The sequence below is a fragment of the Phascolarctos cinereus genome, unplaced genomic scaffold, assembly GCF_003287225.1.
Source record: "Phascolarctos cinereus isolate Bilbo 61053 unplaced genomic scaffold, phaCin_HiC Scaffold_2;HRSCAF=192, whole genome shotgun sequence".
Lineage (NCBI taxonomy): Eukaryota > Metazoa > Chordata > Mammalia > Diprotodontia > Phascolarctidae > Phascolarctos > Phascolarctos cinereus.
Window position 1 is genome coordinate 180,675,052 of NW_027555625.1, and position 16,582 is coordinate 180,691,633.

The 16,582-nt window shown below is 36.1% G+C and overlaps 1 protein-coding gene across 1 annotated transcript in view; it reads left to right on the forward strand.

Moving 5' to 3' along the window:
- Window positions 1-16,582, forward strand: part of CSMD1 (CUB and Sushi multiple domains 1) — a 1,378,384-nt gene that overhangs the window by 393,636 nt on the left and 968,166 nt on the right. The window contains exon 5 of the mRNA XM_078149151.1: window positions 7,745-7,822. Coding sequence (XP_078005277.1) covers window positions 7,745-7,822 — 78 coding nt within the window. The remainder of the gene's footprint in view (window positions 1-7,744; window positions 7,823-16,582) is intronic.

Sequence of the window (16,582 nt, forward strand, 5' to 3'; positions counted from 1 at the left end):
CCAGAGACATGCTAGAGATGTTTATTGTTGGCCTCTTTGTTATTTCTTCACCCAGTTTGAAAGCAGAAAAGGAGCACTTTTATCTGTGGAAAAGCTTAGACAAAAAGTTAAAGTTGGTTGGAGTAAAATGCTTATTGTGGCTGAAGGGGCAAATAGATAAATAGGTCAGAAGATTGGTAGGGATTTACTTATCTGTTCTGATGGGGCCTCACCTTCCTTCTCCAGTTTCCTGTTGTTGGACAATTGCTGGAGGAAGTTAGAGAAAGCCAATACAAGGGCACAGAGTAATTACTGCTTTATGCAGTGACTGTGCATGACTGAATTTACCCTTTATTTTTAAACTGATCCAAACAACTTTAGGAAACACAAATTGAAATTGATTGCATCCTTCATAAAGAACAAATGAAGTCTCAGATTTCCAGAGCCAAAAGATCCATAAAATGAGACTTCAAATGTCTAATTTTACAGATGAGAACATTAAGTATTAAGTACCTAGGAGGTGCAGTGGTTTCCTTTACCAGCCACTAGAAAAATACAAAGGTTAGATAAGGCAAAGTCCCATTTCTCATGAAACTTATGTCTAATATAGGGATAAGATGCCAACATAGTTATAATTCCTATTATTATATGATTAATGCCTCAAAACACTGTAAAATAATGTAGGATGTGACTTTCAAGAGAATAGGTCATTACTCTTTTGGGAAAATTGTGGAATGCTTCATAGGAAAGGTGACATTTGAAAGCGTTTTAAATGGTGGATAGGAAATTTAAAAAGCGAAGTGGGGATATTACTCTGAGCATAGGGAACAGCATGAGCAAAAACATGAAAGGAGCAACTATAGGGAGTGGTAAGAGCACAAAGATCAGTGTGTGTGTGTGTGTGTGTGTGTGTGTGTGTGTGTGTGTGTGTGTGTGTGTGTTGTGTGTGTGTGTATGTATGTATGTATTTGTAGATAGGGCCCGAAGATGTAAAGTTTAAATAACATGGCTACTACCCTATGGATCTTACATTCTAACAGAATAAATGGAGGAGAATGCTATAAGACCTGAAAGATAGGCTAGCACTATTTTTCAAATGACTTTGAATGTCAGAAAAGGAGATGAACTATACTCAGGAGATAATAGAGCCTCTTTTATATTTTTGAGTAGAAGATTCACTTAAGTAGATCTACTGTATGAGAACTAAAGTTTATTTGCATAATGACATTAAGGACTGAAGGGAGGAGAGAAAGAATGGAGGGTGAAAGGTCTGTTAAGATGCTATTGTAATCCAGGCAGTTGACAATGAGGGTGGTGGCAGTATTAACCAAGTACAGGGGACAAATCTAAGAGATTTTATGGAGATGGAATTCGTAGGAGTTGAAAATAGATAGTTGTAACAGGTAAAGGAGAAGGAAGACTCTCAGATAAGAAAAGACTAGAAAGTTTTGCTGCTAAGTAAGCTCAGAAAATGTAAATAATTTGATTCAAAGCACGTAAGGATTCTTTGAAAGAAATGGGGGTGTTTAACCTGGAGAAGAAAAGAATAGGGGGTAGGGGAAAAGTGTTGAAGCATAATAGTTGTCTTCAGGTATTTGAAGGGCCATCATGAGATTATAGACTTGTTCTGTTTGGCTCCAAAGAAATGAACTAAGACCAAAGGGGCGAAACTTGCAAAGCAGCTAGTTAAGTTTGATGAAAGAAAGGAAAGGGAAAAAAAAGCTTCTAGACTTAATTAAAGCTGTCTAGAGGTGCAGTGGACACCATTTGCCATTTGTCAGTTACATTATAGTAGAAATATCTTTCAGTTTGGGGTTTGAATTGATAGCCACTGAAGTCCCTTCCAATTCCAATTTCTACAATTTTATGACTGTTCCAAGTTTAAACAGAGCTGGGATTAGAACTCAACATTCTTTACTCCTAACACAGTGTTTTTTCTTCTCTATATTCTCTTCTTGTCATATGAGTAGAAGAGAAGAATAGATGGTCACCTCTCAAGGCCTTAGGGGGACAAATATGGAGGAGTAGAAGCTAAAGTGTTTCCCAGCAGTGAAATCTACAAGATGAAATAATTTCCAGGAAGAAGGATCAGGAAAGTAGGAAGTATTTTCAGATGGGTTTATGTTTTCCAGTCTCCTAATCTGGCTGTGCAAATGCTTAAAAATAATTCTCTAGTAGAAATTGACACTAAGCAAAAATGTAAAGAAGGGCTCTAATGACCTTTCATCATTCTATTTTACACATTGCTCCACACCCTTAGTGGTCCGTTGCCTTCAGATTACCCAATGTCTCACCTATCCATGTATACCTTTGCATTCTAGTCACCTATGAGGGGAAAAACAAAACAAAACAAACAATAAACAAACAAAAAAGAAAACAAATAAGGAATAGCTTTCAGAAAATTAAACAGTGGGTCTTACTAAATCAAATTCAAAACACTAATCTTAAACTATCTACAACTAAGTTACAAAAATCTTGTCTATAACTACTTAAAATAAATAGAATCCATTATCTGTCAGCATGGTTTTATTAAAGTCACCCTACACCAACCTAAATCAATTGTTTCCTCCTAGAATTTATTGTGCTGTAATTATCCTACAGCTTAGTAAGGAAAGATAGAGTCCAATCAAGATAAATATTGGCCAAGGTATTAGAACCACTGAGGAAAAGTATAAATGAGCTTTTGTGTAATAATATGAAATGACAGGTAAAATAAGTAAGCTTTATAACTTAATAGTGATATTTAAATGGTAGAGATGATATGTTGGTTCTAAATAAAATACGATTCATTTAATTAGTGAGAGCCATGTCCATGCAATAGGTACATCATTAAAACTGAGAAGTGTAGTTTACTTGAAACATAAAGAGACCTGAGTTATTAAGAATATTACTTAATATGAAAAAGAAGATTAGTACTAAAAAAGAAATATTTTTGAAAGTTTCTGAGGAGGAAAAAATATACAATTGGGCTTATTAATGAAGTAATTGGATACTTTAAGTATCTTACTTGGTTGAAGCACTGTTAAAGCAGCACGACGACAACAACAACAACAACACACAACAAAACCAGTAATAGCATGGGTGCTTCCTAGTAATGCAAAGATGAAAGGGACTGAGGCCATGCAATACACTTTGCATGATTTCTTGGGCCTATAATGAGAAAATTTGTAATATAGATCAGCGAATTCATATCAATAATAATGATTATGATAATTTACTAACTGTTAAAGAGAATAATAAAACAATGAGGAAGAGACTGTTAAAGAATAAAACATAACACTAAAAATGTTTTCAAAATAAGATCAGTAAAGGAAAATACTGAAAAGTGAAGTTGTCATATTTGCTAAGGATCTATGCCAGGTTCAAGGATTTTTGTCTCAACAACAGCAAGGAGAGGACATGTTAGTTCAAAATAACTGACATTTAATTAAAGAGCAGAACAAAGTAAGTGACAAGAGAAATCCATTTCATGTACACAGGACCACAATCTCCCAAAGGCTACCTTGCCATACTACCGGTGCGAGAAAGAACACATATAGTGAACATCAATAAGCAAGGGATGCATGTAGAGAGGGTACATGCAAAGGGAACATTTATGGCCAGGGTGATGCACGTGGGAGAAGTAAATAGAAGAAAAATGAGTGAGAGAGAAAGCACATGAGTCAGGGTAATCCATACTCCTATGACTGTTGCATCTATTGATGTACTTTTCTTGAACTCCGTTTCCAAATTCTTCCACCATATGTAGCACTGAAGTTCAGAAAAGTGTCTCAGCCAATCTCCTCCAGAATACCCAGTACTCATTGTCATAAGGCTACTGTTCAAGAAAGTGACCCATAGGAAGGAAGAGAATTACATTGATTGCGGACTTTAATGGAAATTAATTTCACCACCAACATCAACATCATCATCAGTCATTACTACCATAATCATCATTATCATCTTCATTATCTCAGCTAGCATTAATAGCTAGCATTTATAGTTTTAAATTTTACAGAGCACTTTACAAACATTAATTGATTTTATCCTCATAACCCTAAGAGATAGATAGTATTACCTCCATTTTTCAGATAGGAGATTGAAACAGACAGAGGTAAAGTGTCTTGCTAAGAGTCACACATCTAAAATATTTGAGGCCAGATTTGAACAGAAATCTTCCTGACTCCAAATCCAGTTCTCTATCTACTCTGTCACTCAGCTGCATAATCTTATCTGGTGAGCAAGTTTTGGAAGGAAGAAAGCTTTATTAACCACTGGGTTAAATTGGAGGTGGGAGAGTATGTATGTCAGATGGATGGAGAGAGGAAAAATACTTATATATTTTAAAAGATCTACTGTTGCATTGGAAGGGTTGTCCCATCACAATAGAGTATGCTTCCTCCTTTCCTTAATGGACAGTTTTATGAGTCTTTGTAACTAAACCAAAGAATCAATTGGCAGCCAGTCTTTTGGCAATCAGCCTCTTCACACTTAGGTAGGCTTTTCCTAGGATAATACTCTCAGGGCCTGTGGTCTAACATTTTATTTCACCCACTCTGGACTTTGTCATCATGATGGGGCCTTTAGAGGTAGACTTTAGTGGAGGGACAGAGAAGAGATAGAGAATGGAAGGGCATAGAAAATAAGCCTAAAATGAACAATTTAAGTGTGCATAAAGTAGGTGCTATCCAAGATTAGAGATCAGAGAGGAATCTGGTGGAACTTCTCTTCGTAAAAGAGATAGCTCCATTTGAGAAAAATTAAAGATGAATACATTTAGCTTTATAAAAGTAGATACCTATTTGGGAAATTGAACAATTTATTCCCTCTTTAGATTCTCACAAACAAAACCTATATATTTAGATAATATTATATGCAGGAATCCAGGTATATTCTGTGTGATTTGGCTACTGTGTTGTCTCACTTTTTCTTTCTGATACTTCCTTTGAGTTTTATATCCTTTATTGTTTTCCTTTGATTTTTATTTTCTCAATTTAGTGCATCTGACTCATTTCTCCCGAGTACCCTAAAGGTAAAATTATTTCAGTGTGGGAAAGTAGTCAGACAATCAGAAATATGCAATAGCAAATATCTTTTAAAATTCTAAATGTTTGTTATTTTGCAAATATCCTGGGCCTAGTGGATACAGCACTGACCCTGGAGCCAGAAAGACTCATCTTCTGGAGTTCAAATCCAGGCTCAGACAATTAATAGCTGTGTGACCCTGGGCAAGTCATTTAATTCTATTTGCCCCGGTTTCTCATCTATAAAATGAGCTGGAGAAGGAAATGTCAAAAGTATCTCTGCCAAGAAAACCTGAAATGGGGTCATGAAGAGTGGGACGTGACTGAAGATAACTCAACAACAACAACAAATACCAAAGGAGTATAAGCCTTATCTGTTTCTATCAAGTTGGAAATCATTAAAGAATGGGCAACAGGCTTTGTATCTATTGTCCAAGGATCATGACAGCTCAGTTAACAAGGGCTCATCGTTGGGTTAAGACATTGGGAAAGGCTTAATGGAGAAGGTGACTTTTGAGTGAGCTCAAGAGTAGATAGAAATTTACTAAGCAAAGAGTGGAAAAGAAAGCACTTGGTACAGGGAACAGCCTGAGCACATGCATAGAGATTAAAAAAATAGTATATTTTCAAAATTCAAGTAGATGTCTGATCTTTCTTTCAGAAGTAAATAGGGTATGGATAGGCATAATGTGGGATAAGGCCAAAAAGGTAATGTGGTACTAGATAGTAGAAAGCCATGAATATCAAGAAAGAAGAGGCTTGAACTTCATTTAGTACGTAAGATTTTGGGGCAATGTGGTGACCAGATTTGTCGCTATTTGACACAAATAGTGACTATGTGGCTGAAAAAAAAATTTGCTAGAAAACTAGAAAGCAATTTGGCAAAAAATAGGTGTAAACTAACATCTCATACCATGTACTAAGATAAGGTCAAAATAGGTGCGTGATTTAGATAAAAAGGGTGATATCATAAGCAAATTTGGGAAGCATGGAAATTTTTATCTGTCACATCTATGGATAAGGGAAGAATTGATGGCCAAGCTAGAGATACAAAGGATGACAGGAAGTAAAATGGATAATTTTTTACTACATTAATTTAAAAAGTTTATACACACACACAAAAATAATGCAACCAAAATCAGGAGACAGATAACCTGAAATCAAATACTGCTCTGCTATGTGCTATTTATGGGACCTCAGGCAAGTTCTTTCTTTTCTCTGGACCTCAAGTTTCCTTATGGAATTTTAGAGGTTAACTAAATGGATTTTTCTTACTCTAACATTCTAGTGTGGGCATTATCAAACCATTGGCTGTGGGCAAAATCCATCTGATAACTTGTTTTTGTATGAATCATGTACTTTTTATTTGTAGGCTATATAAAAACAGTCAGTGGCTAGCTCTGGTCTGTGGCCTAGGATTTGCTGGCCTTTCTTCTAGTGTATTGTATTCTAAATATTTGCCTAGAAATTGGTCGTTGGAAACCTGGTATGTACTTTGTCATAGAAACAGTTGTTACATACGGTTAGGGTCTCAAGTCAGTCTGTAAAACACACCCTATTTAATTCATTGCATATCTAAAGCAGTCTAATAATACTGTAGAAATTAGCCATTGTATATAACATCATTTCTTTGAGAAGAGGCATTCAGATTTCCAACTTGAAAGGCCAGAAAAAAGTCTCTACATCTCAGTACAGCCCCCATCACATTACTACTTGCTACTACTATTTACTAATAGTAAATACTATTTACTAGAAGTGCTACCTCTGCTACTACTACTATGACCATTATAATCCCCATGAATACTACCACCTCTTTTGTTACCGTAACTGCCACCGACGTCATTGCAACTGCATCTTCTTCTCTTCCTCCTTTCTCTCTTTTTCCTCATCCCCTTTCTCCTCTTTACTCTCATCCCCCTTTGTCACTGATAATGCTGGGAACTAGAGTATTTAAGAAAAAAAGTTGATATATGGGGTCATCAGTGGAAGAATTGGTGGTAGGTAGAATTTATCTCCTTTCCTTTCTTTTCTTCTAGTTATCAGCAATTCGCTCACCATATAGACTATTATTTCTTCTTACTGTTGCTACTGGACTTTGACACAAGGAGTTAACTGGAGACTAGGGTCAGAAGAAAAGAATATATATGATTCCAATAAGAAGAAGAGATAAGAAAGGGCATAAAATTCCTTGTAGCAAGGGGACAATGACCACTTCAGTTTAGTGTGTAAACCAAGCATGCAGGTCAGGGATTGACTTTTCTGACATCTTAGGTATGGCTTATACCATTCTTTGAAAGGTTTGTGTGCTAACATTTTTTTGCAAGAATTATGGTCACCATCAAAGATAGATTATTAGACAGTGGACCCATGCTCACAGCATAATTCAGCAATTATTTTAGTGAAATTCAAATTTGTGTAATGGGCTATGCCAAGTAGTGAGCAGACAATATGTTTATGATACAGAGCCTCTGTAATCTCTGTTCCTTATATTGTTGTTATATTATGGTTCTAAAATTGTCTTGCAATCTGATGGACTTAGGTGCATTATCTGGAAGACCTTACATTTAATTGTATTTGCATCATTAGCCTCTTGGGATTGGTTTCACTGGCCAGTGAGTGGTTACTATCCTTGAACTGTGCTACAATGAAGATTGAATGTTATATTGTGATGTGTTTGCACAAAAGAACCTGCAACTGTGTTAGTATGTATTTGTATTTATTTCCAGGTCTTGCTACTGACAGCCTTATTTTGTGTCTTTCAGTAAAAAAAGCAATTGAGCTGAAGTCAAGAGGAGTCAAGATGCTGCCCAACAAGGACAATAACCATAAAAATTCTGTCTGTAAGTCCTATTTTTTTTCTTTATGTGAATGTATATATTTTTTAAAACAGAAGGGATAAAGAGAATGCAACAATTAAGGAAGAAAAACTCTACATGCAGTCTTTCTCTTTTTGTCTTTTCTCAATTTCCCACTTATAAATGTATTTTCTAGGAAGAGAGGGAGTACTGGGTTCACACAACAGACAAAGTAGGTAAACACAAATTTTCTCCTACCTTGTAGGATCTGTTGTTCCTTTTTATTATTTCTCTAATTTAAAAGGCTAATGTAAATGCCATGGTCTTACTTTAGACACAGATGATACAGGTCAACTTTGGAGGACTTCTCCTTCTTTGACTGACAGTCATCTATGCTCCACTAATCTGAGAACTTCAGTTTTAAACTACCTGCTATGCTGTAGTGTCTAATACACCTTATCACTGTAGAGGTTCACGACTTAAAGGATGAATAGGTTTATTTTGTCATCAAAAACAAAGAGAATAGTCCTATTAGAGAAAGGGAGAAGTTATCTCTCTATTATCTAGTATAGTCTCAGTCACTTATACTCCACAATGGATAGACACAATAGATGCGTCTCTTTTTGGAGTTATCATTTTTTCATAATCTTTAGCTAGGTGGCAGTCATCACATTACACAGCCTGTTGTTCTCCCCTCAACTCCTCAAAGAAGGATGCTAACAACAACCTTTCATATTTTCTTTGCCTATTGCTGGTGTCATGTTTAAGTTTCTCCTAATAGAGTCCCTGTAATCTCTTTCCATTGTTCCTTATTGGCTATTATCTCAGTCCAGTAATCTTAGACAAAAGGCCTTCCCTCATAGGCAAGGACAGAACTGGTAACAGCTATTTTCGAGGAGACTCAGAGACTTTCTTCCTCAAACCCCTGTGTTCGAATGTGTTGCATTGCACAAAAGAACCTTGCTCTGTGTTTTCTCCATGAATTAAATTCTTCTCACGTCTTACTTCCCCATCTATACTTAGCAACCAGAAGCACTACATTTTTTAGCATTGAATTCCCTTGAGGCCCACATCTTTGGGACATTTTCCTTTTCTCGTTCTCCTTTAGCTTCCTGGGTGGGTAACTTAGCTGGGTAACCTAGTACATTAATCAATACTTGTTAACTGAACTAGGCTAGCATGTTTTGTCATGAATCTTTTGGACTCACTTGGTCATAGCTTTGAACGGAGTTTGTAAGCCTTTGAAACTTCCAACTCCTCTCATTTTATAAACAAAGAATGTGAGGTTTGTAGAAATGAATTAACTTGCCCAACATACATCAGTATGAAGTAACAGAGGCAAAATTTGAATACCAGGTCCCTAATTCCAAATTATTTTTTCTTTCCATTGCACCACACTGCCTTCCTCCAATCAATTTATTTTTTTCCCCTACCAATTTAGCCTACTCTAGACTAATGAGGTCTCTTTTGGATCTATAGTCTATCACCTAACATTTTACCATCTTATAACACTTGAGTGTAGTATCACCACAGTTTATTTTATGTTTACCATCTTATTGTAATTTATATTATCCAAAAATTTAATAATCATGTTAACTACACCTTCATCCAAGTAACTAATAAAATGTTAATAAAAAAGGTTCTAGGAAAGATACCTGGTACAATCCACTTTAAGGATTTCCTTTTCAATTTGACATGAAGTCATTAATACCTTCTCTTGGGTTCAGGTCATTTGACCAGTTCCAAAACTACTTTACTGTATTTTATCTTTCCCATATTTCTCAACTTTATCCATATGCATAGCAGGAGAGATTCTGTCAAATTCATTTGTTGAAGTCTAAGTTTGCTGCATTGACAGCAATTTCATAGTGCAGTGGCCTTGTAATCTTTCAAAAAAGAAGAAATTGGTCTTGCATGACTTGTTCCTGATGAAGTCACTGCCTCTCCTTCTGGATACTCATATACCATCCTTTTGGTTAATATGTTGGTCTAGGGAATATAAATTCAGCCCTCTTTCCCCCCCCCCCAGATAAGTGCTTTTGACCTTCATTAGTTCTCTAACACTATTCTGTTCTCCAGGGTCTTCCAAGGTCTTTTACAGACCACTGTCAGAAGCTCAATAATCACACCTGCCAATTCTTTCAGTTCACTAAGGATCAATTTGTTTGGGCCTAATGACTATGCCACTTTACTAACTCCTTCCTTATATTTTGTGTCCACTTCATGCTAGCCATTTTTATTCAGCCTTTCCCAATTCAAAGTATAGTTTTCTTTGGAAGAGAAAATAAAATTAAGATAAAAGTTGGGTAGTTTAGCTTTCTCATGATTTTTAGGTCTCATGGTTTTTAGGTCATTAAAGAGTCTAAACTCAATCTATATTTATAGTCTTATTTCATATTATCTCTCTCTCTTTTTTTTTTTTATTTTTAGGCGATTGGGGTTAAGTGACTTGCCCAGAGTCACACAGCTAGTGTCAAGTGTTTGGTCTGATTTGAACTCAGGTATTCCTGACTTCAGGGCTGGTGGTCTGTGCACTACGCCACCTAGCTGCCCCTCATATTATCTCTCTTGATACACTCTAAATTCCAGCCAGATTTAACTACTTGCTCTTCTCTAACCTCAATATTACACTTCTAGCTCCTGTGTGTTCTGAGAAGTGTTCTTTCCCCCTTACATGGGATGAACTATGTCCTCATATATTTATTCCTTGTCTCCCTTCAAGGCTGAGCTAAGGTGTGCCCTACTTACGAATCCTCTCCTCTCCTCCCTAGTTGTTAGTGTTTTCTCCCTTAGCAAATTTCTTTCTATGTACTTATATATATATACAATATCTTCACCTTACAGGAGAATGGAATCAGGAATGGTGGGGGTTTTTTGTTATTTCTTTGTTGTTGTTGTTTTTTATCCCATAGTAGCTAGCACATAGTAGATACTTTTAAATATTTTTTGAATTGGTGAATATAAGTTCAGGGATATGTGATGATTCCTGAATGGGTTGGGAGTAGGAGAGAGGAGAGGATGCTTACTCATCTGAAAACCAAACAAGTTTGACTAGATGACCTCTGGAGCTCCTTCCACCTCTAGCTCTACAATGCTGTTATCAACAGCACTTACCTCATAGGATTGTTGTGAGGGTGAAGTGTGAATGCATTAAAATGCTTTGCCAACTTTAAAATGCTATAGAAATGCCAATTTCTGTTGTTAACACTAGGAAAAAAATTTCTAGTTGACCTTTTACTTGGGGCAGTATTGACCCCATCACCTAAAGCATTATGGACATGTTAATTCTACATTCATTTTTGGTTCTGTTGCTGCTCCTTAGCAACACAGGTCCACTAAACACACACACACACACACACACACACACACACACACACACACACACACACACACACTTTGCCATTGGCATCTGCCCAAGTAACTGGATCAGTACCTTTTATTATGTGTCCACCCTTAACTGGTGCTACAGAGTTTATGGAAGACATAGAAACTGATATAATTTTGATGGAGCTGTGAATGAGTTCAACCATTCTAGAAAACCTTTATCAATTATGTAAGAATGGCCACTCATCTATCCAGAAATTCCACAACTGGCCCTATACCCCAAGGAGAGCAGACAGAAAAAATGTCCCCATCTACATACCAAAGAATCACAGAAAAGCTTCTTATGCAAGGAAAAATAAAAACAAAGCAAACCTGGAAACAAACTGGGATATGTGATGATTCCTGAATGGGTTGGGAGTAGGAGAGAGGAGAGGATGCTTACTCATCTGAAAACCAAACAGGTTTAACTAGATGACCTCTGGAGCTCCTTCCACCTCTAGCTCTACAATGCTGTTATCAACAGCACTTACCTCATAGGATTGTTGTGAGGGTGGAGTGTGAATGCATTAAAATGCTTTGCCAACTTTAAAATGCTATAAAAATGCCAATTTCTGATGTTAACACTAGGAAAAGAATTAATTGGAACAGTTGCCTATTAGTGCTTTCATTTAAATCATTGCAGTCATTGTGGAAATTGTTTTCTTAGTTCTTCTTTCTGTGCTCTGATTCAATCTATGCTAGGTTTATTAAATTTCTCTGAATTCTTCATAATCATCATTTCCTATGGTACAGTAATAGTCAATTATGTTCATGTACCATCATTTATTCAGTTGCCCCTATTTTATGGCTGCTCAGTTTGTTTCCAGGTTTGTTTTGTTTTTATTATATTATATTACTGAGTCTTATGCCTCCTAAATGATTCTTGGTAATTCTATGGGATCTAATCTATTAAGCCAATATTAGTTAAATAGTGGTTATGACCAGGTAAATAAAACCCAACTCTTATTTAATTATATGCTGAGCCAGGACTCCTAAAACCACTATATTCAGTTGCTTTAAAAATCTGCTAAATAAATCTTTATTTTATAAGGATCAATTGAAATATTGTTAACTAATATTAGTGATACCTCCCCCGCACACATAAAGTTAGAATGTGTATAAACTCCCTTGACAAAGAAAAACAGTTAAGCAAAATTGACTGACAAAGCAAATCAATGCAAACAACATTATGTGTACAAATACTCCTACAGCTCTCTGAAAAACAAACAAAACAAACTTCAGAACCAAGAAAAAGGAGGGGGGATGTATTCATGTAGTACCTCAGATCAGAATTAACCATCACCCTTAATTGGAACAGTTGCCTATTAGTGTTTTCATTTAAATCATTGCAGTCGTTGTGGAAATTGTTTTCCTAGTTCTTCTTTCTTTGCTCTGATTCAACCTATGCTAGGTTTATTAAATTTCTCTGAATTCTTCATAATCATCATTTCCTATGGTACAGTAATAGTCAATTATGTTCATGTACCATCATTTATTCAGTTGCCCCTATTTTGTGGCTGCCCAGTTTGTTTCCAGGTTTGTTTTGTTTTTAGTTTTCCTAGCATAAGAAGCTTTTCTGTGATTCTTTGATGTGTAGATGGGGACGTTTTTTCTGTCTGCTCTCCTTGGGGTATAGGGCCAGTTGTGGAATTTCTGGATAGATGAGTGGCCATTCTTACATAATTGATAAAGATTTTCTAGAATGGTTGAACTCATTCACAGCTCCATCGAAATTACATCAATTTCTATGTCTTCCATAAACTCTGTAGCACCAATTATTTCTTGTTTCATTTATATTTGTGTTTTTTCCCTTATCTCTGCTATGAGATTGCATCTCAACACTTTTGCTATTGCTCTCGTTCCCTTTCCCCTGAACTGAAGGTCTAATAGGGAGGTTTTACCTTAACCTTGCCTGGATTCTGTCCTTCACCTCACTTCTTGGCCATCATTTCCAAACCATGCCACAATATTTTTGTCTTCCCCCATATTCCTCCACTTATTTCCAGCTCCCTTTTGTGTAATTTTGTCCTCCCTCCCCCATTTGAGTGTGTGGTTTTTGAGGGTAGAAATTGTCTTGAGTTTTTGTAGTTGTATCCCTATCACTTAGGACAGGTCTTGTAATATAGTAAGTGCATAATCAATGCTTTAATCTTCATTCATTGATAGTGGATACAGGGACAGTCCTGGAGTCAAGAAGACCAAAGTTCAGATTTGCCTCTGATGCATGATGGCCATCTGAATATGAGCAAATCCCTTAAACTCTCAGTTCTCCAGGCAGCTCTCTAAGGAAGTAAGTTGGGAATGGGTTGTTGATCTCTATCAGTTGAGGGATTTTCCATATGCAGAAGAGATTACAGTACTGGACACCACTTTCTCCTGTTTAAAAAAAATAAAAATCTGTCAAATGATCACTTTTCTGGGTTTGGAGTGAATATTCAAAATTTTTTTATTTGGCAGTTCTATAAATATTAGTGATTTGCAGCATTTGGTGAAAGTCTTTTTTACTAATGTTTTGGGAACTGGCTCTTGGTCATGTATCATAGGATCAAAGACTTGGAACTGAAAGAAACTTGAAAGCCCTCTCTCATTTTATATAAAAGGATCTCTCTCATTTTATATAAAAGGAAACTGAGGCTTAGGGATTTGTTCAGTCATTTCAGTTGTATCATGACCCCTTTTGGGGTTTCCTTGGCAAAGATACAGGAGTGGTTTGCATTTCCTTCTCTACATCATTTTACAGGTAAGGAAGCTGAGGCAAACAGGGTTAAGTGACTTGTCCAGGGTCACACAGCTAGTAGGTGTCTGAGGCAAAATTTGAATTCAGTAAGATGAGTCTTCCTGACTTCAGGCCTTGTACTCATTGCTGTGCCACTGATTGCCCTGCAGGATTTACCTAAGATTTACCCAAGATTTCATGCATAGTAAGTCCAAGAAGAGCAATTCAAACCCAACTCCTCAGACTCTAAAGTCTTTAGTATTTCCACTGTACCGTAATGCATCATTTATTAATGTAAATTCCTTGAATATCTTATTAAACCAGCTATGAGAGATATTTATTCCCTCACAGCAAACAAAGGGTAACAAGAGTATTGTTGCTTACATTTTTAATGTATGATTTACTTGAACTATAGTAATAGAGGACTATTGATACTGTTATTATAGGATAGGCATTTTTGTTTCTCTCTGTGCTAGATTTCTAGTATCAAGTGCTCTAGAGCCTACAATTGGCAGCAGGGAAAAAAAATAACAGCCCCATTAACTTCTAACAGTTGTGTAAAGCTTTAATAAAGCATGCAGTATAATTATCCAATCTACTCTTTTCCCCCCTAATCATAAAATGGAATAATGTGAAGTTGTACAGTTTTTACAGATCCTTGCTTTCTCAAAACAGATCCACACTTGTACAGTAGAAATATGCTAGATTGTATAAATTGCTTCATAAATCAGGTTAGTAAATTATGCTTGCAGTTTCTAAATAGGCCTTTGTCACTGCAGGAGCTAAAATATCTTGTAAAATGCTATGCAAAAAGCTTGCTGTGAAGAGACTGACTGTCTAAATATATTTGGGAAGAAAAGTATCACTTGTAATGAGGAGCAAACTGAGGTGGTTAATCACTTTTTTTTAAAACATCATTTGCATATATAATTTCTAGAATAACAAGAAGAAAGGGTCTGTGAAAAATGTAAAACAAGGTGTAATCTGATTGAATTATAGATAGTTAGGTTGAATTGTAATCCAGCTAAGAAGTGGAATTACTGTTTAGATGGTTTTGGTATACAATTAGAAAGCAGAATGGATTCTCCGAAGTGAACATCTCATATTGTAAACTAAATGGAAAATGAATTGTGTTCAATCCAAAAGCAATGCTCAGCAACCTATAGAATCATGCTTGAGTTTTCAATGGCTTCATAAAACTGTTTGTTTACAGCAGTGAGTTTTTAAATTCTCAGGCTAAACTTTTAGCATTTCTTAAATTATGTGTAGCAGACAACTAAAAGATGCATTACACATACAGTAAATATATACATATCATGTGTATATATTTCATTGTAGAGAAACTGCATATAAGTGGTAAGAACATTTGAAAAAGAATAAAAGCATATTGTTTTAGAGTAAGAAAGAATCCTAGAGACAATAACAAATTAAAGTAAATTCACAATTTTACAGGTTATTTTATTATATAACCATAAAATACATTTCTTTTATTGATTTATTTTTCTGTTAGATAAAACCACTCTCCACACCCCACCTAAACCCAGGTTAAGTTGAGAAAACTGAGTATTGTTGGGCTCAAAAACATACAATTCTCAGTCTATTATTTATGATAATTCCACAGACTTATTACCTAGAAACACATGGCTAAAGGAGAGAAGGTATAAACCTCAAGAAATTATTAATTTGAATTGAGTTGGCAAATTAAGTATGCAAGAAAATAAAAAAGAAGGAAAGTTTTAATCATAAACGTAGAAAGTTGCTTTGATTCTTTTTCCCAGAGCAAGGTAACTTGCCTCCCCTTCCTTATCACCCTAGGGTTATGGACTATTTCCTTTACTTCCATTAGCTTGATCTCCAACTGGCTGTGTTCCCTTCCCAGCCCTACTCCCAGCACATAAATACACATTGTTAGGTGCTAGTAACTAGGTCCAGTTAACGTCAGTTATCTTTTACCAAGGGGATATTTACTTGAAATATAAAGTAAGAATAAATATATAAAGTTTTATCCAGACATCTTGGGTTGTACTTTCCCGTATATTACCTGGGACTCTGGTAAGTGTAAGCTCAGAATTTAGCTTAGTTCCTATATAGCACTGGTCTCATCAAGTTCACAGTCAGAAATAACATGTTTACTGGGTGAATCCATGTCTCAGCTATTGCTGGGCTGAAGCATTAATGCTCCACAGACTCAGCAACCCGCACTCTGGACTTGGAATACCGTAGTGCCTTTCTGACCTTTTGAACTCACAAAGTCAGAGGCTTCCACGTCCATCACCTGAAAGAGAAAAGAACAAATTCAGAGCCCAAAGACTGAGACCCTTTTACAGAACCATATGGTGTCACAGGGGAGAAGGTCCCATGGCTTTCCCCCTTATAGCCTTGTTTCTTACCAGGATCAGTGAGCAAAGAAGGTACCAAATGAGACAATGAGTTGATAGGTCTTTTTACATGGCCTTACGGCCAATCAAAGAACTTCTTCATTAGCACATGTTTAGGTAACTGGAACCAGTTACAAAATGCTCAACAGTCTCTCCAGATACTTCCATTCCATATCATTTTGATCCTCCCATATGCAAGCTCCTTAACCTCTCTCAGGTAGAATGATGCCATATGAGTCACTCTGAACAAGCATGAGACACTCATTAAAGTTGAAGCAACATGCAAGAAATATGGTTGTCCTAGAAATAACGTGAGATACTATAGTCATAATAAAACAACTTTTGGGG